The sequence below is a fragment of the Lissotriton helveticus genome, chromosome 2_1 (genome assembly GCF_964261635.1).
Source record: "Lissotriton helveticus chromosome 2_1, aLisHel1.1, whole genome shotgun sequence".
In the NCBI taxonomy this organism is placed as follows: Eukaryota; Metazoa; Chordata; class Amphibia; order Caudata; family Salamandridae; genus Lissotriton; species Lissotriton helveticus.
The window spans coordinates 396,177,491-396,203,860 of NC_136059.1; the positions used below are offsets into that span (position 1 = coordinate 396,177,491).

Sequence of the window (26,370 nt, forward strand, 5' to 3'; positions counted from 1 at the left end):
GTGGGAGGAATTTTGCGGATTCCTGTGGATTGCAGAAGTTTCCAACACAGAAATGTAAGGAAAATGTGTGATTTCAGGCAAAGTTTGAGGTTTGCAGGGCATTGTGTGTAAGAAAACCCTGTGGGATTAATGCAAGGCACACCTCGCTGGAGCTCCCTGGAGCCCCCTGGTTGTCTAGTTTTCAAAAATATCTGTGGTTGCGAGGTTTTCATGGGTGGCGGCCGAGCACGGCCCCCACCCATGTGCAGCTACCCCTATTGCTGATGTCTCCACATAGCACTTTAGGGCCCTTTGTGTCAAGGTCTCCTGGCCAAGCCACACAAGTGAGGTACCATTTTTATCCGGAGACTTAGGGAAATGCTGTGTGGTAGGAAATGTATGGTTCCCCACAGATTCATGAAGTTTTCCTCACGGAAATGTGAGGCAAATGTGCTTATTGTTGATGGGAAAATGGCGTGGGATGTATACGAAGCAGACCTCCCTGGACTACCCTGAATGTCTAGTTTTCTGGGTCTAGTAGGTTTTCCAGGTGGCAGCATACCCACGCCCACAAAGTACAGCCATTCACTATTGCAAGTGGGACAGTTTTGGGAGTTAGCCACACTCTCCTGGACCATATGTAAAAACAATACCCAAAAGAATCAAGGGCCATATGTATCAAGCTATCCTTTTGCGATTCTGAATTTGCGATTTTTCGCTAATCTGCTAATTGGAAACTCAGTTGCAGCTTGATGACATCACAACCAGGAAGTGTGACTACCCTTGCTGCACCTGAGTTGCTGAATCACAGTCAGAGAGAAGGAGTGGTGGAGAGGGAACTCTGCAGTGGTGAACGGAATGGCAGACACAGCCAGCCAGGAACCACAGCAGCAGCAGGGGGAAGGCCAGAGGAAGAGAAAGCAAAACTTTTCTGAGGCAGAGTTGGAGGTGCTAATCCAAGAAATGGTGGTCAGCCATGAGTAACTATTTGGAAAAAAATCACTCAGGGCGCCTGAGACACGCAAGCTGCGCATATGGGCAGAAATCCAGCAGAAAGTGAATGCTGTTGGTGTGACACACAGGAGTGTGGAAGACCTAAGATAGCACTGGTATGATATGCGCCAGCGCTTAAGGAGAAGGTGGCTGCTAGGTTGGAGCAGTCCAGGAAGACCGGTGGAGGGACCTCCACAGCCACTGACCCCGCACCTCTTGAGGAACTGGTGGAGGGGACCCTGCTACCTGAAAGTGTAATGGGCGTGGCTGACATAGGCAGCTCCGAGCACCCGGTACCAGGACCAGGTAAGAAGCATGCCATCACACCCCTGACACCCCCCACTTCCCCCGCACACCCCCAGCAGTGACCCAGGGGCAGGACAAAATTAGTAGTCCAGTGCAGGTACACAAGCACACACTGCAATGCATTATGGGAGATCTAGTCTCATGCACATTACAGTGGTACATTTACACCCAGCCAGTCCCCAATAGCATGTGCACTTCAGGAAAGGTCATAAAGTGAAGGAGGACCCCGCTCAGACTTGTAGGGGACTGGGGGGGAAAAAACGTTTAAAAGGACATAAAGGCGTCCCCACCGAGAATGGACCGATGATCAATGTCCAGTAGCAAGAGTCATCACTCAAGTGGAAACTAATTATCTTTAACACAGCATGCCATCAATTGGGCGGAAAAGGTAAAGTTACAATGTTGTATCTTAAGTTTCTTGTGGGAGATTCAAAGTTTTTACAGATCCCTAGGAACACACTCACATTGCTTGCAATAGTCTAATACACATTTCAAGAGTGAACTTCAAACTAATAGAATTCAATTTCTAAAAAGCTAGAGGAAAAACTTTGTATATCAAAAAAGCATGCATAAATTCAAAAGAGAGAGAGAGAGATGTATTTTCCACGCTATGTCTTGTAAAAATATATATTGCACTTTATTACATCACATTTATTTCATAATTTTACAATATTAAAATCACATGATCACACATTTAAAAAGTTCATCTTTTTTAAAAAAAAACAAAGAATCAAAACAGTCGACGCGGCGTTTCGGTATTTTTGATGGTAGACCTTCCTCAGGACTGATTCTAAATCAATTTAAAAAAAACATAGCGTTACCATACTTTTATGGGTATAGGATAAACATACATCTCTATTATCCTCAAATATTGTCATACCTCTATTTACATGTTGCTTAATATACTATGGTCTCCTCTCATTTATTCTGTACTATTTTGAACACTGTACTGTACATTTTATGGAAAGACTTAGTATTTTCTCATGAAGTTATCTAAACAACATATCAACATTCTATAACCCTATTCATATTCCTGTTACAAAACTAACAGAGTTTACCTTTTCCTTGGACATCATGCCCACTGCTGTTAACATTTTACTAACCCATAGTATATAAAGATCTCGTGTTCTTAAATACCTTATTCATTGAAGATGTTATTCCTTCAATAAATGGTCATATTGCCTTCCCATCTATCAATTGTGGGTTTTGGGATCATAGACCGTGTTACACCAGGTAAGATTATACTGTTCCTGTGTAGGGTAAACAATATCTAAATTTAATTGTTGCATATCGTTTTCTGATTTTGTAGAGTTACTGTTTTTACACTCTATGATACAAAAGAGTCTACCTCTATAGTAGGGGAGATTTACTCAAACTTCCATGAAGTAGTTGGTTTTACCCTCCATTCTTCCACTCAGCACGTATCTTTCTGTTGAGTAGGATAAAAAAATATATATATATGTAAACTGAAACCCATTTTTCCGGCCTATTCATTTGCTACTGTTATGATAGTTCACATCTCTGATCTCTTAATGTACCTGGTTTTATTATTAAGTATGCCGTATCTTTGACTACCAGGAGGAGCCACCGTTTTCAGATTACTGGTTGCTGTCTCTTTCCCTTTATGATTTGGGTGTTGAGTATGGGTTCAGGATCAGTGCAAGGATCCGTTTTAAATTCGGTCCGTTTTCATGCTCTAAACAAATAGAAAGCAGATGACCACCAATGAGCTATTTTTTATGCATATTAGTTCATTACCATCACGATCTGGTCTTTCCCTTCTCTTAAGGTTACCCATATATACAAGGTTCTTGGGGTTTATCTATTACCTCCCCCTTGTTTTAAGAAAACCTTTCTGGCCATTCCTAACTCTTGTTGTTGAAAAAGTTTCACCCGATCACCTGAGCGCTCGGGATGCCGCTCTTCGTAATATTGCATAGCCTGGCTTAGTCTTATCACTCACCCAAAGCCTTCGAATCGGCCTCCCCGCTCCTTTCTCTCCTGGCAGTCCGTCCGTGTGGTATACAGTCAGCTTATCCTGAGTTTAGAAGACGCCGGCTTTTGATTTTACTCGTCATTTTATACAAGGCCCTCTCTCATTGGTTCGTCGTGTACTAGTCCCTCATTGGTTGGAAACTAGCCAATCACCTTGCTGTTGCTATAGCGATTGAACGCGTTTTCAGTGCTGCGTTGTTATAACCTCCGCTATCACATTCTCGCGGACTCGTTCTCATTGGTGCCTCTCTAATCCCTCATTGGTGAAATAATGTCCAATCACCTGGGTGTTACTATGGCGATTTGACGCGTTTAAGTTCAGCACCGCGTTCTTTTCCCGATCGGAAATGTGAATACACACTGAGAGCAGCTCCTCACAAGATTCCAAACATCATTACACCATTGTAGAATTGTGATGAGGCCACTACCACCGTGTAGTTACATCCCCTCTCCGCCTCTATTCCTTAGTGGAGTACACGGGAATACTCATTTCTGCTCATGTCTTATTTCCTTATGATCATAAAGTCCCCATCACTTTACATTCTTGGGGAAATTATTCTAAGGCTAGTACCAAATATGACCTAGGGTGTTTCTCATCTAATGACCCTTTCCCAATCCTCTCTTGAGTTTAGGCCACACCTCACACTATTCAGAGTGGACATAAAGAATTGTTCCCTACGCTTCCTTTTATTGTCCTGGTTGCCGCCTCTGATACTACTCGTTATTTTCTCCAGACCACACCATTTCAGATCATTAATCGTATGGTTGGCCGCCCTCCAATGTTCCGTAAGGGGTGCACCTACTTTGTTCGTTCTTAGGGCTGAACGATGTTCATTAAGGCGAATCCTAAATTCTCTGGATGTTTCCCCTACATAATATTTTCTGCAAGGACATTGAATAAGATAAATGGCGTTCTTTGTTCTGCAATTCATGAAGCTTTTGATGTTGATGGTTTTGTCATTAGCTGTAATTTTATCGCCCCTGATTATACTGGCACAGTTTGCACATCTCCCACAAGAAACTTAAGATACAACATTGTAACTTTACCTTTTCCGCCCAATTGATGGCATGCTGTGTTAAAGATAATTAGTTTCCACTTGAGTGATGACTCTTGCTACTGGACATTGATCATCGGTCCATTCTCGGTGGGGACGCCTTTATGTCCTTTTAAACACTTCAGGAAAGGCAAATACAAGACACATGTAATCCCAAACAGTGATATTTAATAATTGTCAAGTGCAAGTGAGAACAGTTAATAAATGTGTGCATTTACGTCCACAGCACCATCTGGAACACAGCCTACAGGCAGTGGAAGACAGGGCGATTACCCAAACATAGAAGCAGCAGGGCAAGAGGAGGACACAGAGGAGGAGGACAGCCCCGTCAACCCTCCAAAGCGCCACAGGAGACATGTAATCCCACCACTACCCCCATTGGAGGACGAGGGCAAGGACAGCAATGGCGATGTGCACCCTGAGCCAACACAGCCACAGTGACAACAACGTGCACGTGCTGACCCAATCCCACCAGTCCCAACCAGGCGCAGGTCGCGCACATCCAGCAGTGCTGCAGATCCAGGGGATGAAACAGTCTTTGGCGGCCTGAAGATGCACATGTTGCACGTACAACGCCTGCAAGCAAAAAGTATCAAAGCATTACAGAGGGAAGTGAGCGAAGGCTTCAGGGGCATGACGGTGCCCTGGAGGCACTCTGTGCAGAACTCAAGGCTGACCGTGCTGCTAGGTGCAGAGAGATGCTGCGCCTGGACCTGTACACACGGGCGGTGAACCGCCTGTCCTCTGCCACCAATGTTCTATAAGGCGCAGCATCTTCATAAAGCGCAAGGTGGCACACAACAGCCAGGACATTGTAAGGGCACTGGTTCAAATTACATCAGCAGTAGACGAGCTTCGGGCAGTTCACACTAATGGGCCTGGAGTCCTGACTCCCACAGATGAGGATGCACAGTCAGGAAGGATCATCATCACCCTCCCCCTTCGGCCCACCATGAATAGGCACCGTAGTGGCCGTACCGGTAGGCCTAGTGGCCCAAGTGAGGAAGGCACTGTGCAACCCCAAACAGGGACTTCCTCACGACAGCGCCGCATTTGAGGTGCACCGAATGTTACCACTGGATGGTTGCAGCTACCCACTTTACTAGTACACTTGCTCCTGTTCAAGACTTGCACTGTGACAATGACATGTTCTGGACATTGGGAGAGACATTGGGTGTCATTCAGGCTGTGTGATATCATTCATCCTGAAGTTAAGGAATAAAACACAGTCTCACAAATGATATCTAGCATTGTGTCATATTTTCTTACCTAGAAATAGTTGTGTGTAATCTCATCTCGCCTCTGGCGCCCAGCAGCTGCACCAGCTGGCATACGCCCTGGGGCAGGCCCCTCCACATCTGATGAATCCGATTCACTGAGCTCCACCGGTGTGCCTTTCCTGGTGGCGATGTTGTGCAGCATGGCACATGCTCCCACTATCTTGCAACAGGTCTGGGGGCTGTATTGTAGTGCCCCTCCACTCTTGTGTAGGCATCTGAATCTACTCTTGAGTATCCCGAATGTACCCCCAATGGTGCCTCTGGTTGCTATGTGGGCGCTGTTGTACCCCCGCTCCCCAGTGTTGGCTGGATTCAGGTAGGGCGTCAGTATGAAGTCCCGGACCGCATATGCACTGTCACCTGTGGGGTGGGATGGATATGGTTAAACACTGTCCTGCACATGCTAGTCTTAACAAGTGTGGCCTCTGTTCAAATGCATTTACCTAGTATATATCCCTCGCCAAACTCCCCACTTGTGAGTCTATGGTGTATCCCACTGTGACGGAAGATGAAAGCATTGTGCGTGCTGCCTGGGTATTTAGCGACAATGTCCGTGATGATGTGTTTGGCTTCACACACCACCTGTATGCTCAGGGAATGGTAGCATTTGCGATTCCTGTACACATACTCATTCTGGGAGGGAGGGGATATTGCAACATGTGTCCCATCTATGCATCATATGACGTGTGGAAATTGGGCTATTTGATAGAAGTCCTGCTTGGTCTGGTCTAGTGCCTGTGGGGTGCTTGGGAAGTGAATGTGGTGATGCAGCCTCTGTACCATGGCATCAAGGAACGTGTGGAAAAAGCGCGAAAGTGCACTTTGTGACACCCCTCCATCTGAGGCTATCACCCCCTGGAAACTACCTGATGCCAAGAGGTTCAGTGAGCACAGGATCTGGATGTGGGTGGGGATGGAGTGTGTGCTGCGTGTGGGGTGTTCAAGGAAGGGTTTGAGTTCCTCAATTAAATCAAGGATACTCTCTTCATCCAGTCTGTAGTGTGTATAGATGTCCTCCTCAGTGCGCTGGAACATGGTAATGCGCGCACGGAATATCCTCTTCTGGCGTCTCCTCCTCTGTGCAGCAGCTCTGAGTCGCAGCCTCCTGGCTATCACGTACAGCCCAGCCATTGTGTAAAGAGTCTGTTGCATTCTGGGACTCCTTAAATAGTTTGCACCTGGTTACCACCTGCTCCTACTTGGTGGTAATTGCGATTCTCTAAATTGCGATTTTCGTAAATTCGCAAATTGCGATTTTTTCATACATACCATAGCGATTTCTTAATTTGCGATTTCCCGTTTGCGAATTTCGCTAACTGAGAAATCGTAAAAAAAGGAATCGCTAGATAATTCGCAGAATTCTGGGTCTTGCAATGTAAGGAATCACAATTTTTGCGATTTCTCATTTTGCGATGCGATTTTGCTTCATACATTGAAAATAGCAAATTTTTATTCGCAAACTTTGTTTTTTGCGATTCGCAGCGTTTGCGACTAAAAATTAGCTTGATACATATGGCCCCAAATGCCCTTTTGCTTGCCATTGGGATGGAATGCTTTAGTCTGCAGGGGAGTAGAAAGACTGTTGATGTTTTAGGGGTGTGGGTGGGCCTGATGTTAGGATGGGCAAGACCCATCCCATTATTTTATTAAAAAATACATATTCCTGCTATATAGTGGGACTTCTGCCCCCCAGGGGCCCCACACCTCCTGTATGCCCGGAGGGGTGGAGGGGGGGCCAGGGCGGGTTTATCCCTTTCCTTTTGGGGTGGGGTGTGGCCAGAGTACAACACCTGCACCACTTTCTTTTGCATCAAAGTCAAAATCCCGGGTGTCAGGTAGAACCCACCAAACTTGCCCTGGCGTCTTGTAGGCTTTCTGCCTGGCAAATATTCAAAAGATGAGGAATCTGCGGCTAGATCTGAGCCTCTACCTGAAAGAGCGTTACCAAAGGTAAGTAACTTCCTCTACTGGACTTGTTACACTGTTACTCACAGAGATGCATTCCTGTTAGAGGAAACAGCAGGTTCAGTAAATGGCATGTGTGACACCTGTTTAACACCTCACCCTTCTGATTCTAAAGACTCTTCCAGACTTCTCAGGCAGTGAAACATGTTAGCCTTCCTTAAATACAGATCGAAACATGCCTCTTGCTTTTAATCATTTGCTAGGAGAGTTACCTGAATAAAGTAAACCCCCAATAAACACCATAGACACTTATTTAGGTTTTCACTGTGACAGTTTCAGCACACTCTAAATGAGATAGACGACCTAGACACCTACAATGGATAGGAACTCCGCTTGCATTTAGAATAGGATGGAGTACAAAAGAGTAGGTGGTGTTTTTACAAGTTAAGTTCTACGAAGGCCAGACTTTTGATGATTAATGATGAGCAGGCCAGGTACACTACCTACTAAAACGGACGGTTGACATACACCTTTCTATCTTTTTCTTCAGCACACCAATGATGGGAAGCCCTGGACAGGGAATATTTGAACATCAGTTATCCCGTCGGTACCTCTCGTAAAGGATCTCCTCGTTTTGGTACTTCACATTATACATACTCGAGCTTGCTGACTAGTCAATAGCCTCCCCTCTAAAAGAGTAAGAGAGGGGCAAACAACTGTAGTACGATGAATAGATGAGTGCTTAATTGGAGTCATTGGTTGTGGGTAGAGTGTGTTTTAGCTAGTATCCATCTAAGGTCTTTTTTAGTAGCAAATAAGAGGTTGAACCTAGAAGCAATACAGACATTCTTTTGAGTGTTTTGGGATCTAAGCTTATAGATTCGATTGTGCAAGAGTGGCAAGCAGTATACATGTTACAAGCATATTCTGTGTCTTTACCAAAATCTTGTTTTTCCATTCAGTTATTCTAGATAATCCTTTTAAAGAATAACATTATCTTAAATATAATAACCAAAATCAGTATTGTTGTCATTCAATAATTACAATTATTTGTTTTAATTTACTGCAGTTTAATGCAAAGCTATCAAGGCAGAAGAGTAAATCAACAAAATCGTACCCAGACACGCCTGTTTTACCTCAGCATATCTACAGGATGGTAATGTATTATTTAATTACATTTTTCAATTTGATTACTTTTTGGTGCAAATTGAAATTCTCTTTTAGAGTCCATGGTTATGGACAACATGTGTTCTACTTGCTATCGAAGGAACATATGTAAGGAACACGTGAGAAGATTAGGTGCATGCTCTGTGTAAAAAAGAAAAGTGAGACCATTTATTGTGTATGGTATCCTGTATCTTTGAAGGAGTTAATAGTCTAAAAAGTAGACAGGCACCACGCATAACCACTGCAGAGACAAGGCAAAATGCAGCACCCATCTTTCACCCTTCGTACATGCTTCCAGAGAGTGGAGAGGAATGGTGGCAAACAATGTAGTGACAGAACCACTTTATATGCTTCTACTCTTTCCTGCTATCCATAGATCGAACGGGGGAGTGGGCTAAGCACTGCAATTGTCTAGTTTATCTTAGCTACGATGTTTAAATGTTGTTATGAGTTTGGAACTTTTTATGGCAACTAGTGACGACGCACACACCCCATTCAACCTTTCTACAGGTCGCAACATGATGGACCGTGAGCGGTGCAGTCCCTCCTCATTGCTATTTTTAACAATTGTCAATTGTTTCCCCTTTCCCTGCCATTCATAACGGAGTCTTCACTTGCGGGTTGATGGATGTGCTGATTGACCTGGTGTGCAGGAGGAAGCTTTTCCACACTTGGATTAGGCTTCTGGTGAGCCACCTGAGCTGCAGCTGGAGGGAAGTCTTTATTCCCCCTTGCTACTGCACCAGAGATGAACAGCGTTGGTTTTGGTGGGCTGGTGCCGGTTTCCAAATCTTCATCATCCTTTTCTTTCTCTTCTTTGGAATCAACGGTGTGTGGATGCTTCTGAACAATTTGCATGCCGCCAGCCTTCACCGCTGGTGAGTGCCCGGCTTTGGTCTCTGCTTTCTCCTTGGGGGGTGAAGAATGCTGCCAGCTGCTGCGTGTGCCGATGGATCTATCTAGTAGCTATAGAACACATCAGCACTCTCCAGCTACCTAAATCAAAGGTGACCATTACAAATAACAGTAATGTAGACCACCTTTGTCTCTACATGAACGACAGACAATGAACTCTCAACCTTAAGTGTTTTGTTTTAAGAACTTTAAGAATACAAGAGTGCATTCAAAATAGTCAAGTCCATAAATCAGAGTCCATAAATCAAAGTGCAGAGCTCATTGAAAGTATGGAATCAATCAAGAATTCACCAAAGTTCATATCATCTAAATGCAGAGTATTAAAAATGGGAATATCAGGTTAGCCTTCTAAAGTGAGTGGAAAGAGTTCTCCCCATCACATCAAGAAATCACACTCTCTTTAGGGGTTCTAAATAAAGTATTTCATACATTTAATAAAATAGAATAAAGCAAAAGAGACACATTTCCAATTGAATACATTCAACATTGACAGCTGACACCTGACAGCCTTAGATAAGATAAGATAATTTCTATTGCACAATAAAACATTGCAATGAGGACACATATAAAACGACAATATAAAGTGCATATGTTATAATATTATAACAGGGTGTAAAAAGAGTTATTTCAGTTGGTTGCACAAAAATTCTAAAAAGTCTAAAACACTGCTTAAGCAACTATAAACATGACGCCTTAAGAAAGGAAATTAAAAACTTGACATAGCATTATGAATTATAGTTCTGTGCGATGGTCGGTGTCCAGAACTGCCTTTACTGCCATCAGATATTTCAAGAAGCGTGCCGCCAGCTGCACTGATTCGCCTTTCATGCACTCGACTAGGGCAGCTTGACATGTCCGTATATGTAAAATACGCCAGACTGGGCGGGGCCAGTATATTCTCAGCGGGCGCAGTCTCTCACAGATGCTTAGTAGCTACAGACTCTTTGTAGCCTCGCCCATATTTGTATGCCAACAGTGGGATCAATCCGAACCGCTATTTCTTTAATTGACACTTCATTATTGATTTTAAAGGAGAGGACAGGCCGTGTGGGAAGGTCCCACAACTATAGAGGTTCGATGCCCAGCTTCCATGACTTAAGTTTTTCAATGTTTGCATATCACTGTCGGCAGACAGTAACTTTGTCTGTTTTGGTAAATCTTGCAGCCCATTGTATGGGTAGAGGGGCTGACCATATTTCCTTTCCTTACAATACTTCGACACAATGGGCTTAACAGTCACACCATGTGGACCCTCTGGTGTTTCTCATTGTCAAGACAGCGTTAAGGTGGTCTTCCCCAAACCTTTTGCCTACTTGCCTCACCTTTTTGTTGATTTCTTTTTGTTGACCATAGGACTTTAAACACTTTACCTCTCCTGACCCGTGCTAAAGTGCCTGTGCTTATCCCCTAAAACCTGGTTTGATTGATTTGTTTACAATTGGCATGTTTAATTTACTTATAAGTCCCTGGTATAGTGCACTACATGTGCCCAGGGCCTGTAAATTAAATACTACTAGTGGGCCTGCAGCATTGATTGTGCCACACACACCAGTAGCAGCTTAAACATGTCTCAGCCCTGCCACTGTAGAGCCTGTAGTTGCAGTTTTACTGCCTTGTCGACGTGGCATTTAAAATGCCTTGCCAAGCCTTAAATTCCTCTTTTACTACATATGTCACCCCTAACCTAGGCCTTAAGGAGCCCCTAGGGCAGGGTACTGTGTAACTAATAGGTAGAACATGTACTTTTAAATTCTGTGCATCCTGGCCTACCACCCTCATAGGTTGACAATGGGAATTCCCTATAACACTTATAAGTTGTAATTCCTCATTGAGAAGGTGTAGCCCTCTCATGTTTCATATCATGGGAATGGTATTGCTAAATCATATTTGCTGGCAAAGTTGAATTATCATTACTGTTTGAGAAATTTCACTTTTAGAAAGATAGCAAGATAATGCGTATCCCAGACAACCCTTGTGAGGTTGGGTAATAAATTAAGAAGGTAAAGGTGCCTACAAGGGATTATACTTCAAAATGACTTTATATTAGATATGATGACATCTAATGACACCCATTACAGCCGGGTGTATCAAAAAAATAATACATTTTACATTCCAACAACAAGAAAATAGGGGTACAGAAATAACATTTATCAAATGAAAACATACATTCACAACAGAGAACATATAAATTAGACATACAAAAATATCCTGGTTCTCAATGTATAGAAACCATCTTCATAATAATTCTGTCCTATACATAGGATTCAGAACTCAAGCCAAGACAATTAATAATAGCTAAAGAAAGAAGGATGGTTTAGGCGTCGATGTGTCGGTCTCTGTGCATCAAATCAGTGAGACCATCTTCAGGACAAAGGTGGATCATGTGAAATTTCTTGACCCCTTGATTTAATAATTAAGAGGAAACTAAAGTTCTCAGGGTAGAAGTCTTCAGTTCGCTGATTTAAGCAATAGATGTAAATCAATTGCCCTCTCAATGCAGAGAGGAAGAATACATTTCTTATTTAGTGAACTCCGCATGATCCAAGATCCGGTCGTAGTAGCAAATCCAAACAATTGGAAATCGGAAGATGCATATCTTGGGTTTGGGATAAATACCTCTATACATGAAGATGCATATCTGTGGTTTGGGGTAAATACCCCTGTACATGAAGATGCATATCTGGGGTAAATACCCCTATACATGAAGATGCATATCTGGGGTTTGGGGTAAATACCCCTATACATGAAGATGCATATCAGGGGTTTTTGGTAAACACCCCTATACATGAAGATGCATATCTGGGGTTTGGGGTTATGTTATGTTATGTTAATTTTTTATTTATAGAGCGCTCGTACGCCCGCAGGCTTCATGGCGCTATTGAATCTTTAGAACACAACACAGCTTTGGGTACTTAAGCAGGAGTAAATCATATCCTAGTTTAGTTGCAATAAGCTTGTCTAAAGAGCAGAGTTTTAAATGCCTGCCTAAAGTCAAGAAGATCCCCACTCTGTTTCAGGGTTAACGGCAGAGAGTTCCATAGGGAAGAGGCAAGATAGTGGAAGCTACTACCGCCCTGACGCTTCTTCCTGTATGCTGGGATCATCAGTAGCTCTTGTTGAGCGGATCGAAGGTTTCGTGGAGGGATGTATTTACAAACTAAATTCCGGATAAATTTCGGACCTTTGCCCTGTAAGGCTTTAAAAATGATGCAGCCTGCTTTGAAGCTAGCTCTCTGAGCCACTGGTAGCCAGTGGAGTTTTCCAACCCTGATCTAATGGATTGCCATTTAGGTTGTTTAAAAATAAGCCTGGCTGCCTGATTTTGGGCGTATTGCAGTCTCTTCAACTGCCCTACTGGGAGGCCAAGATACAGGCTATTGGAGAAGTCAATCCGTGATAAAATTAAAGCAGCAATTGCCTGAATCAAGGCAGAGTGAGTTAGAAATTGAGATATTTTCTTTATCTTTCTCAGTTGAAAGAAACACGTTGAAACTACCGTCCCTATATGATTTTTTAGTGAGAGATCCTCACTGAGAGTCACCCCTGAACTCTTAACTGTGTGGGACTTAATCGGTGGAATACCCATGTTAGGTGGCCAGAAATGGGGACCCCAACTAATTTCACTCTTCCCGGGCAGGATTAGTTCCGTCTTGCCCGGGTTGAGTTTGAGATAGTTTAAATTCATCCATTTCTGGATATGAGACATGGTGTCCTGAAAGTCTGCCACAGCATTAGGGGAGTCTAGTGCAAAGACCAATTGCAGGTCATCTGCATAATTGAAGATTGTGACTTTATGGTTTTTCAGGGAGTACAGTAGAGGGCGTAAGTATAAATTAAAAAGGAGTGGGGAAAGGGATGATCCCTGAGGGACACCACAGGTGGAAACAATTTTTGGAGCTGTAAATGACCCTAGTCTGACTGACTGAGTACGTTCAGAAATGAAAGACTCTAGCCAGCTCAGAGCCGTGCCCCTGATGCCGGCTTGCTCGACACGGTTGACAAGAATGGTGAGGTCAACAGTGTCGAACGCAGCCGACAAATCAAGGAGCACCAGAGCTTGATGGACCTCTCTGTCTGCGTTGGATCTCAAGGTATTCTGGACCGCTAATATCACTGTCTCGGTAGAGTGGCCTGGACGGAAGCCTGCCTGATTCGGTTCTAAATAATCAGTGGATTCAATAAAACTCGAGACACAGTTGGATACATGAGCCTCCAAAATTTTGGACAGATAGGGCAGCAAAGAAATTGGCCTGTAATTGGCAGGGTCATGTGGGTCCAAACCCGTTGTTTTTATCAGAGGAATCAACAGGGCTTGTTTAAAACTGCTGGGTACTTTACCCTGGGCAAGTGAATCATTTAATAAAAAGAGGATGCTTTGCGGGATAGCAAGTCCTATTTCTTTAAAAATATGAGGGGGGCAGATGTCATCGGGGGAACCCGATTTCACCCGGACCATGAGTTCCGAAAGAATTTTTAGGTCAATAGGAGGGATGTTAACCAGTGCTTGGGGGTTGGAGAATATGTAATTTAATGGACTTAAAATAGGAGAGCTGGTGATATTTTGTTTAATATTGATAATTTTATCCTGAAAGAAATCATTCAGTGTATCACACAGTTTTTGAGTCGGAGTGATAGGAAGAGTTGTCCTATCATCATTGCAGAGATCATTTATGATTTCAAAGATCTGCTTAGATTTATTCAAGGAGTTTAAGATTTTTGCAGAAAAGAAGTCGGTTTTATGTTTTAAAAGCGTTTTTTGATATTGATATTGATAACACCCCTATACATGAAGATGCATATCTGGTTGTTTGGGGGTAAACACCCCTATACATGAAGATGCATATCCTCGGTTGGGGTGGAAAATAAAGCTCAAAACATTTACTTGAACAATGTAACTTCTGATCAAAAAATATATTTTGTACTGACATTTAGAGTACATGCTGCCAGAATGTTCACATAAACAATCTCACAGGTCATTGCAATGAAATGTATTCCCACACTGTTACAGCAAAAGCAAATGCCAACTTTGAGGAATGGGTAGAGTGGAGATGCAGGTGCACCAGGGTCACCTGCGGACCATGGTTATGTGGGCCTTCCTAGACCACACCAATGGACTCACACACTTACGCAGTCCACACCAGGACAATGCAACATTAGATCACAATTTCTGTGGATCACCATCTGTTCTTTGAATAGAGACTGGGGGACAGGCTTCAGAACCACCGTGGTGCACTGCCTTTCATGCATTTACAGAGGTAGTGTCATGTCAAACACACTAAATTCACTTTCATGTGCAGGTATTTGGCATCCAATGTAGGGTCCTTGCAGGGAGGCAAGTCACAACTGGACAGTCTTACCTACATACCACAACCTTGATCTGCAGCATTGATCACTTCACTACAAAACCTTTGCCCAGTAAATACACAGATGCCATGTTCAAGAGATGATCACAGATTGTATGGCAATTACTTTCTGAGTGCCTGCGCATCATTGTGATCACAATCAGAACATGGATCTATAGCATGTCGGGTACGTAGATTGAGGGAATTTCATCATCAGGTAGTTACATTCTGCACGCTAAATTCTAGGGGAATAGCACATTTAATGCTAGACCAGAAATTAGAATAAACAGCCATATGTGCCATCACACAGTGAATGCATACGTCCACCACAACACACAAACAAACATTGCAGAACAACACCACTCCAATGTAATAACAAAAGTAAGACATTGTGATGCATCTGTGTACAGTAAAGCACAGAGGATATCAGCACAGATAAGACACATGTCCACAGACACAGCCACCCAGTACTGCGTTCAGTGTTTCCAACAACAACAACATAGAAGTGGTTGTGTCACTAATGTCATGGAAATATCCATAGACATAAACATTCTTGTTTATGAAAGAAGCATGGGCCAACATAAATGGAGGATACTGTCCCCCTGTGTGGACTGGTCACGCAAACTCAAATCACAATGCATGTGTCTTTTGACCTCTTTTGTGAATGTCATTTGCAGACATTATCCATCTAACACCTCAATCCACAGTGTATGCCTGAAATTGTTAATCACATTTTGAATGTGCAGATTGTGTCCTGTATAGGAGTATGAGTATGCATGAGTCACATGACATAGTATCCACAAACAGTGTTGGTGTGGCCAATGCCCAGCTCATTGAGTAAGATAAGCTGCCAGCATGGGTGAGGATGCTGGAGTGGTGACTAAATCTGTGGATCAAAAACACAAGTGACTTAGTCACCAGGAATCCAGGAGACGTGAGCATTGTGAGGATGAAGGATGTGCAGAATTAAGTCTGCGTTGTCCACATTTGGCACTGAAACAATGTCACAAACAATCCATTGAAACATCAAGGAGACTGAACAAACACTTATTTCCATCAACACATCTTTCCATATGTGGCAACTAAGAGCATGGTGGAGACTCAAGATTGGGAAGTATCTGCACAGCAAACAGACACATATGTTTCTGTTCACTCACTGTACACATGCCTCACCACATGTACCACATTCAAAGTCAACTGACATCACAGCACTCATAATACAGCTTGGTGTGAAATGGAACAGCATCAATTTAGCTCATATCAGCACCCTTGTCAGTCATTCTCAAAATACATGTGACAGAATTCAAATGCTCAACCACGACTTGTGTGTGGACGCTAAATGCAATCCAAGCTGAAACGATGCATACACAATATATTTGCAATTTCACATACCAAAATCAGGATGGCACGAACATCAGCTAAATGAGTGATCAATAGACGACAAAGAAAAAACATCCTTGCCTAACAAAAACAACATGCAATTATTTGAGTCAAGTAGGAGCAGATGGTTGGAAGACTAGGAAAATACTGCTCAGCTTACACTCATCATGTGCTCAGTAAATACACAAGATGTGTTCTCAGCCATGAATGCTTTTTGATCACAGTGGCATCACACATTAAGCAAGGTTGACCTTGCCACTATTCTGCAAGATCCGCAGAAGACACAGACATTGATTCACCACCTTTAAGTCATATACAATTCTATTGAAATCAATCTGTGTACCTGGATGTGTGCTAAGTCACAGCCATGGAGTCAACAGCCCTATGTAGCTAGCTTGATAGATGAGACAGGTGCCTATATGCCCATCACAAACATATTCAGCATGCTTCGCCTACACTGTTGCACATTGAGACACTTGCAATATGTAGACAACTGAAAGCATTACCTATGTGTAAGTGTACTCAAAAATGCAAAGGTGTGTAACTTCATTTCTCACTCTGATCCAAAAAAACTTAAGTTGCCAATAACAGTCATGAAATGCAGACCCCACATTTTAAAATGCATTCTGTCAAAGTGCCCACACTTCATGTAACATATTCAATCCATGCCACACTAACATCATTGTACATATAAACAACCAATTCCACTTATCATACATTTAACTCTGAAACACGTTGTTGGATACCAATGTTTTTAAGTTAAAAAAAATGCTTTATTCAGCTTACAAATATATTATTTATCAATGTCAAAAGGCCATTGGCCAGTCCATCACTGTTCATAATACCTTTGAACATCAGGCCCATATATTCTTGCCAGCACAATACCTGCAAGGGGACACCTCCCCTGAGAGGGGCATCTTGGGGGCATGCCAGGCCCCAAAGGGGAAAAACTATTGTGGACTGAGTTGTGTTTTGGGAGGGATGGGAGCAGGAGGGGAGTCACGGTCCACTGCAGTGGTAGGATCTGATGGCAGGGTGTGGGACTCTGCAGTGGTTGGCACTCATTGTGAGGGGGGTGCAGCTGTAGTGGGATGGGCAGTTGGAGCTTAGGATAGGGTGGCCTTAGCTAATTTAGGGATCTTACATTTTTTGAGGGCTGAGTCTTAAATGGGGAGGGGATGTGTCTTTTTTGTGGGCATTTTAGCCAATTTAGATATACTGGACTTGTCTGGGGATTTGTGGGATATAGGAGTGGATGCTTTGGATTGGGACCTGGGGGATTTTCTATGGGGGAGTTGATGGCTTCTGTTCCTTGGCGGGGTGGGGCTAGCAGATGCTACAGGTGTGACATCCTGTAGGTACTGCCTCTTCTTAGGGGAGGTGCATGTTTGTGGAGGGAAGAATTCAACGGGAACAAGGTGGGGAGCCTGGGCTGAAGTGGGTACAGGAGAGGAAAGGGTAGGGGTTATGGAGGCAGAGGGTTGTGAGGTATGCGAGTGTCACTGGATGCCTGTGTGCAGGGTACTGTCACTTCCTTTGGTGTGAGTGTGCTGTCTGTAGCATGAGTGTGTGCGGTGGTGGCTTGTGACTTTGGTCTGTGTGTTTGTGTGCTGTGTGTGGATGTTGCAGTGAGTGAATGTGTGTGTTTGCATGTGCTTGGGTCTGGGAGGGTAGTTGGGATGGTGGATGAGGAAGAGGTAGGAGGAGGGAGGTACTGCTGGAAGACAGATAGTGCTGCTGTCAGTGTTGAGGCCATAGCCTGATTTGATCTCTGTAGGGCAGACATGTTTGAGTGAATGCCCTCCATGTACGATGACATGTCTGTCAAAAGAGTTGTGTGTGCATGGAGGACACTCAGCATTGATGTCTGCCCTATAGAGATCTGCCTCAGGAGGCCATTGGTCTCTACACTGAGGGCAGCAGGGGAGACAGGCGCAGGGAGTGAGGTGCCTGGCCCAAATGATAGTTTGCCCCTGACACGGGAGCAGCCACGGACACTATAACTGGTAGCAGCAGGGAGGGTGGAGATGGTGGTGGTGGTGAAGGTGTAGTGTAGTTCCTATTATCCCAATAGGCTCTGCGCATTGGAATAATATCTTCAATAGTATAGACCTAGGGCAGAGGTTAACTAGGTCTTCTACCGACGATATTAGACTTAAAGTTTTGTGTTTGCCAGCTAGCTCAGAGTTCACTAGAAACTTTCTCGAATAGGCAAGGAGGATTTTAACCTCCCTGGATAGACAAGAAGGGCTTTAGTTTCTGACAACCATAGAACATGACAACTTTGCTCTCCCCTAATCAAGAGTGTATCTCTAGAGTCGTGTGAAAACAATAGACAACTTATTTTACTCAGTCAGTACGTGCATTCTTAGTTTCACCAGTTTGTAGAGAAATAAGAGATGGGCGTGGTTCAATAAAAGATGTTATTTATTGATCAGTCTCTTTTCTCATACAAGAGAAATGAATCGCTATTATTGCAATACTTGTAGTTAAGTAAAGTGCATACAGTAGAGACAGAATTATAAAATAATACTGTAAAAGCATTGATATGGTTTCTGAGCCATATCATACTTTAAAATGGCTAAAATAGATACATACATATATACATTTGACTAATCATACTCAACTGGTGCTTCTAACCACGCCTACCCCAGTGTACCTGACCTAAGCCTAATACGTGGGCGGGAGTAAATAAGTAGCAGTTTAAGTTAGGTTTGTTTTGCCAAGGGACTGATTCGAGAATTCTCTGCAAGGGGTTATTCAGTTCTGTACCTGAGATCTAGAATGATGGAGGGCTGGTATCTCTTATCCCAGGTCTTGATATTCCAGCTGCCTGCGAGGGCTGCTTGGAAGCGCCGGAGCTGGATTTCTCGGCAGGAGAAAGGCAGCGTCTCGTTCTCAGCGCGTCAGGAAGGCGGGGCAGCGTCTGTGGGCTTCGCTCTCTGCTGGGCTCCTCAGCACGTCTCGCTGCTCCGATCTCGTCACCACCGCATGTGTTTGCTTAAGGCAATGTCGGTAATATTTATACCTGAAAGGTGCCGAGATTGACGTAAGGATGGACATATATACGTCAATAAGGATGTCATATGAACGGGCTCGTTCGCACATTCTTTTGCTGAAGTTCTCGGTGAAATAAAAACAATGGCTATGGGAATTTCCCAGGTCGCTGTAGGTTTGATTTGTTTTGAGAACTCCGTATGCCTTATCAGGGGCTGGAGGAATATCGCTTGTCTAATTAGATGGCATGCGTTATGACCTAATCAGATAACGCGCTTCTGTGCCGTGGTGTGGCTTAATCAGATAACGGTTTTTGCACCGTTGGATGGCTGCTAGCTAATTATTAACCAAACCAGGGTCAGGAATAGGGGAATCGATACAGTACCTATAGGAATACATAACACCCACTCCACGTAGACTATGTCCATATTTACAAATCTAGGCATAGTGAATATCAGTAGCGTTTGTGTATACCGTACCACCCCAAAATACATTTATATGCATTCCGAAAATTGGTTTTTATAAAATATACGAAACACAATCACATGTACTGTCACGTATACTATAAGTACAAGCAGTCTAATAATGCTACTCATATGTTAAAAATTCAGCATAATCTAAATGCGAAAACCACACATGAAATGGCTCTTAATACAGAAAAAAGGTGCGAGACCATTTCATCACAATCGTAAATTTATGTATAACAGTGCTAGCATAGCGAATGTCTTGTGACTACCTAAAAATAGAAATTTAGTTCTCTAAGAATAACGTCTACTTTAAGCAGAAGATAAGTGTCCCAAAAATCGTAAATATTGTGGAATTGGGGAAAAAGTTCTTGCAGTCTGAAAAAAAATTATGAGAAACATTTTTTTCATATCGCTTTTCTTCAAAAAGTTGAAGGCCAAATTCAGCATGTAGGGAACTCCAAGTGCTAGTTTGCTCAAAGTTATTCCTGCTGCTCTGGTGAAAACATCATATTATTTAGACTGTTGAAAAAACTGTCAACAGCTTCTTGCGTAAGTTCCACTAATTCGGAAAAGGTTGTTACCATGCATTCATGAGCCTGAGCATGTTTGCCTCCATTGATGTTTGGATCAGCATAGCTGACTGAAGGTCGTACCTGATCGATGCTGCTTTCATCTTGTACTTCACTACCCCTTAATCGTAGTGGTGAAGACTCCACGAATGCCGTCATCAGGATTGGTAGCCGCTGGGGACAGCACAATGCATGAGCCGTTACCGGACCCAACAAGGTATCTGCGTCCATTGGCACATCCGATTGTAGTGCCAGACAGGTGTCCAACACGCATTCTTCGCCGCATAGCAAGCAGCTTAATACAGGCATAACACCACTTTGCCACATTGGTCTAAATGAAAGAAACCAAGTCATGTTCAGGTCTTTGAGCCGGGATAGTCCAAGGATTTTAGTTACCCGGTCCCGGTAGCCAGTGGCTAGGATCATTTCTTCCCTTGTCGCAGGTGTTTTGTCTGTGACATGGTTTGCCATAGCGAAATAACAGGATCAAAAATAGAATACCCGCTACTAGTCCCAAAAGGAGTGGAAGTCCGCCAAAAATGGAATGGACAAAGTCTGGAAAAATACCCAGGATGGCTTTGAATGGAGTTAAAGCACCCGAAAACACTGCTTTAAATACACTGGAGATACCAGTGGTATCAGAAATATTTAATATTTCGTTCAGTATTTCTGCGAAATGTATGGGGGAATTAGTTGATAATAATGAATGAATCTCTTCTGTTGTCCTTGCAACTTGGAGATCATACGTTTCTTTTGATGACGTGAGCCTTGTCGGCGTCTGTAGGAGCACAGTCTTCATTCTGCTTAAAGTATCTATTCGAATAGAAGCAATTTTCAAATCGGGCCATAACCTTGCCTCCCTGTCTGGAGAATCGCTGGGGAACAATACATGTTCACAGCACATGACCTTCCTAGTCACAGTTATGAGATAAGGTTTTCCGGGCAGCAAACTACAACATCTGCGATTTACTATTAGAATGTAACTCCCGTTCGAGAGTCTCCTAAAGAATGGTTCTATTCGTGTTGCAGGTGTGCCTAGCTGGTAACATGAAAGGTTATTTGAAGTCCCTTCACAGGCTCCGTGCAAACTAATACCCTGACACAGAAGTGTACCGCTCAGTGATCTTGCACAATTATCGCCACTGAGAAACACTTTCTGGCCTTTATTGCTGACACATTCGTGTGTATAGGGCAAGTTCCATATTGACTTAATGTATCCTTTACCCAAAATTTCATACTGGCCTGCCTGTATATATTTTTGACAGAATTGAAACTGGAAAGTAGTTATCGGAATATTTATTATCCCATGTATTATCCATTCAATGACAGGTCGTTCTGACATTGTCAATGGTAATCTCTCAAGTTTTTTAATGCTCAGAATTGTATAGTCAGCACCCTTCTGTGCCAAACTGATTTGTTTATCAGTGAGGTTAAAGATATTAAATAATGACGTTGTGTTGATTAAACGCCAGGGCACATAGCCAGAACGCAAATTTTGTAACGTCCAGCCAAGCTGTACAATAGAACGCAATTGGGACTGACCGTGTTGTAACATCAGTAAGTCTTGCGATATTATATCGATTGCTGAAGACACAATGCTGTCCAGAGAATATATTCTGGAGGACAGAGTCATTAACCCATTGTCCACCACAGAAAGTGATTTTTCCAAATTAATACGGTCAATTTCCCGTATTTTTTCTGCTGTCTCAATTTGAGTTACTTTCCAGACTTCGTTATAAGCTGCATATATAGAGGCCGCTATGAAACGTTTTTGACGCTGTTTGCGTGGTCCCAATATGAAATCACGCAAGTCAGCACCTTCTGTAAGTAAAGTTAGGTGTTGCTTAATTTCAGCCAGTGTGGACGTTTGTAGCCATTGAAGGCAGAGCTTGCCCACGCTGTAGGTTGTTACTATCCCTGGATGTTGTCTTTGGGAATATCTAGGGTCTGGCCTAGTCAATGTGAGCCCCTGTTCTTTGTTCAGGAATCTGTCTTGACAGTTATTTGTATCTGTGGGCCAGATCAACCATTTTTTCCATTCAGGATGTGTTCTGTTTTGGTTTAATATATGGTTTACGTCTATCTCAACATCTATAGAGCTATTACTGTTCACTGTTGGCTTTGGAATAGACGGTTTGTTCAAATCTTTGATTTTGGCTAAGCCAAGACAGGTAGTTTGTTGAATAGTGTCGTTCAAAAATATAATTTGTTCTGGGATCATGCAGGCTCTAAACAATGATTCTATACCTTGTACTTGCCAATCTCTTGTACCCCAAACAGTTTTTGTTTCAATATTATTGTTCCAGAAATCAAACCCAAATGTATTCATTTGTTCAAAGAATGAATCGGAATATATCAATTTTGTGTTTGTAAGCATGGTCTTCATACCTGTCTTATTTGACAATTTGAAATAAAATGTTTCTGCATTGCTTGTGTTAAACCCTGAAAAGTATGAATATTTATCATAAAATGTTTTTGAGCTATCTTTTGGAGGAGTAGCACAATGTTCCCATTGGTTATAATTTAAAACATTTCTAGGTTGAGCTGATTTATGTAGATAATGGTTACCATAGTGGTTATAGCAGAACATCTGATCATAATTAGACGAACCCTGTAAATAATCATGTTCTGTGAATTTAGCAGACATCACAAGATCAGACATCATGTCATTAATACTTTCAAAGTCCCAATCATCCGCAAATGAGCTTGGTTTTACAAAGTCACTCAATGAGATCTTGAATTGGTGTGGATACTTCAGGATTTCAACCGGACCATATATTTCATAATCAGTTTTGTCCCATGCTACACCGCCTGGTATAGGATTGGCTGTGAAGTTTACTGAAGAAAGTTCTCTTTTCTCGATGTGTGAAGATGTGTGTGGTTTAAGGACCAAGTTGATTTTCTGGCTTGCTGTGTCCATTTTAGCATATTTCCCTTCAATAAAATGTCCCAAACATAGTACTAAGATGAGCCAAAGAACGAGGATAAATGCACCGAAGGCCACCCAAAATTCAATCCATGGAGAGATCAGATATGTTTCTTTCAGCTGTTGAAAAAGTTCCTTAGCTTTGTCTTTAAAAGTTTTTGTTGATGGCTGTTTCTTTGCTTCACTCAGGTCTTCAGATGAATCATCGAAGTTGATGAAGTAGCCGGATGCTGTTCTGTCAATTGCTCCAATTGTTTTTGGATTTTGCCTTGTTTCATTAGCAGAGTCTGCAGTTACATCATCATAGGTTGTTGTTTCTTGATGAAAAGATTTAATTTGGGTTTTAAGAGGTTCAAGTTCCATTGCTTTGTTGCATAGTCCTTGTTGATTCACTGTAGATTTTCCAAATGTGATCAGTCTTCCAGTTTGAGCCTCTGTATTTGTAGCAAACATTGGTGTTCTGCTACTTCTTGGGAGTCCACTTGGCCTACTGTTTGTTATCGGCCACATGATTGTGGTTTAACCAGGTCGATGGATACAACTCGGTTCTCCTTTTTACCAGCAAGGGGCGGTAGTACTACTGATCTTGTCCCGTTGACAGACAAGACAGGAACTGCTTTTCTGTAAGAAGGCCCAAATTCCTTCTTTACCGCGATCTTCTCTCTGACTAGATCCCCGACTTTTGGAATCCAGACAGGCCTTGCTGGGACAGGTGGTTTCTCTTCAGTGGTTGTTGGCTGTTGTTTCAACTTTATGTTGCTCAGGTCTTTTCTTGTTTCATTTAAGTCCTGTAAAATAGCCAAACGATCTTTGATATCAAAGCTTTTGTCTTTAACCACTGAAGTCTGACTATCAAGATCTTGGATCATCATTCTAGTCCCGAACAATAGTTCGTACGGACTGAACCCTTTCAGAGAATTCCTTGGCAGGTTATTTAGACTACGTTGGACACTTATTAGATGTTTGACCCACCCAGCACCCAGCACCCGAACCTAATACCTTTTCCGTTATAGATTGCTTTATGTCTTGGTTTTTTCTTTACACCATCCCGTATCCCTTAGGAAGGAAGTGAGAAGAGTCCCGCTATGCTATGCTCATTTGGCCATGCTTCCCCATAAGCTTGAAGGCTAAAAGGAATACATTAGTCAAACGTAGCATGCTCCTAGCGTATATGCCATTATAGACTCGCAAATCCTTTTATAACAGTCCAGACGTCAGCCGAGCGCTGGGGTCTACATTATAAGTGTAAATTAGTCTTTTTATGTTAATACGACGGATTTTCATGATGGGTACTTTCTTATTGTTGTTGTTTATCTGGAGTGAAATGCCATGGCAATAGTCCTCCTTGCTCGCCACTGCGATCTCTGTTACAGTCTGGGCAGTTTTTTACAAAAATGTGATGATGCAGGCTCATGCCTGGCCACCAGTACACTGATTGTAATTCTTCCAGAGAATCTTTTAGCTTAAGGTGTCTGAGACCCTCACCCATATGTGCGTCTGCTATTAACAAGCCTCTCCTGTCCGTGTTTGGAATCACTCTATCCCCCACTCCAGGGATTCGAGCAAAAGGGACTGAGTTTGCATCGATTATGTATGTATAATTGAGTGGATAATTGATCGGTAGTGCTGAACAGTCGCCTTTTGATGAAGTTTTCACCGCCAGCACAGTTTCACCGTCAATGTATTTTACTGCACGCTTCTTTGTAGCTACGGAAGCCGGTTTAGTTGCTCCCGCTGTGGCTGTCTCAGCCAATGAATTCCCTGCAACGTGAACGCCATCACGCTGATGACTCAGTGAATGTATCACGTGAGTTTTTGGTAGTTCTTTCTGTAAAAGAACTACTTGTTCCCAAAGCACTTTTTGCTTTATTGTTGCACCTGTGTCATCTTTGTAACCGTTTTGAATCCATTTCTTCAAATCGTTATTGTATGTTTTGACGCAGTAATACGAATCGCACACAATAAGTGTCGGGAATTCGCGATCGGCATTATCTAGCGCCATTTTTAATGAAATTATTTCCGTTTGTTGTTCTGAATTATTTTCCACTGAGTGTGTTTTTGTAAGTAGAGGTCTTAATTTACCTCCGCGCCACACTTCTTTTATAATTTCGCATGTGGCCTTGTAAGCCAGCTCTCCCCAAACTGAGGGTTGAGCATGCCCGTCTGTATGTATTACACAGGCGTACTGTCGTAAAGGCAGAATGTCGATTGGCAGAGGGTATTCTTTCTCATATTCTAGATATTTTAATTCTTTCATTTCCAGGTCAAAATAGTATTTTACTTTGTCTGTAGCAACAGAATTTACCCATTGTATCCTTTCTGGATTTAGTGCAGTTGTCGGTAAATTACATGGTGTTGTTAATGCCTCAAAAGCTGATTCTGCTGTTCTGACTGTAACCTGTCTACCGTCTGCTTGGTATTTTTCTTTTTCTACAGCTGTTTGAACCGCATGAACAATGTTTTCCTTAATGCTGAACCTTTTTTCAGCTTCTGTGTACAAATGTGATTTGTATGCTATTGGTACCTTCTCTCCCTCATTAGAGGTCAGGTATGTGAATCCGCATCTTCCTGGGATGACTCGAATCACAAGGTTGCGTGTGTTGTCACGTGTTTGTAATTTTGTTTTAATTAGCATGTCTGTTTGTAAAGATCTCAAAATTTCTGTATGTTTTTGAGTCCAATTGATTCTTTTAAAATCTGGTTTTATTAGATCATAAAGGAGTTTGACCCTTTCTGCATAATTTATAATATAAGTTCTTCCGAAATTCAGGAAGCCTAGAATTGATTGTAGGTTTTTTAGTGTTCTTGGTGCTTGGATTACAGCACATTTCTCTAGGAAATTGTCAGCCAGGCTTTTGCCTTCACTTGATAGTTCATATCCTAAAAACAGGACTGTTAGATGGGCAATTCTTGACTTTTTAAAGTTAAATTTGTAACCCTCTGCAGCGAACCCAAGTATTATGGTGTTCACTCTCTTCAAGTGAGTATCCAAGTCATCATCTGTTAGATAGATGTCGTCGACATAAGATAATGCCTCGTCATCATAGGTTTGTAGTAACTCTGTTACCCTCGCTGAGAATAACCCTGGGCTGTT

The 26,370-nt window shown here is 42.6% G+C and overlaps 1 protein-coding gene and 1 pseudogene across 2 annotated transcripts in view; one reads left to right on the forward strand and one right to left on the reverse strand.

The window, feature by feature from the left end:
- Window positions 1-26,370, forward strand: part of CCDC152 (coiled-coil domain containing 152) — an 880,762-nt gene that overhangs the window by 719,383 nt on the left and 135,009 nt on the right. For both annotated transcript variants that reach the window (XM_078675028.1, XM_078675029.1), the window contains one exon: window positions 8,583-8,669. In XM_078675028.1, the coding sequence (XP_078531154.1) occupies window positions 8,583-8,669 (87 nt within the window). The remainder of the gene's footprint in view (window positions 1-8,582; window positions 8,670-26,370) is intronic.
- Window positions 9,251-16,522, reverse strand: LOC144819095 (death-associated protein 1 pseudogene; annotated as a pseudogene).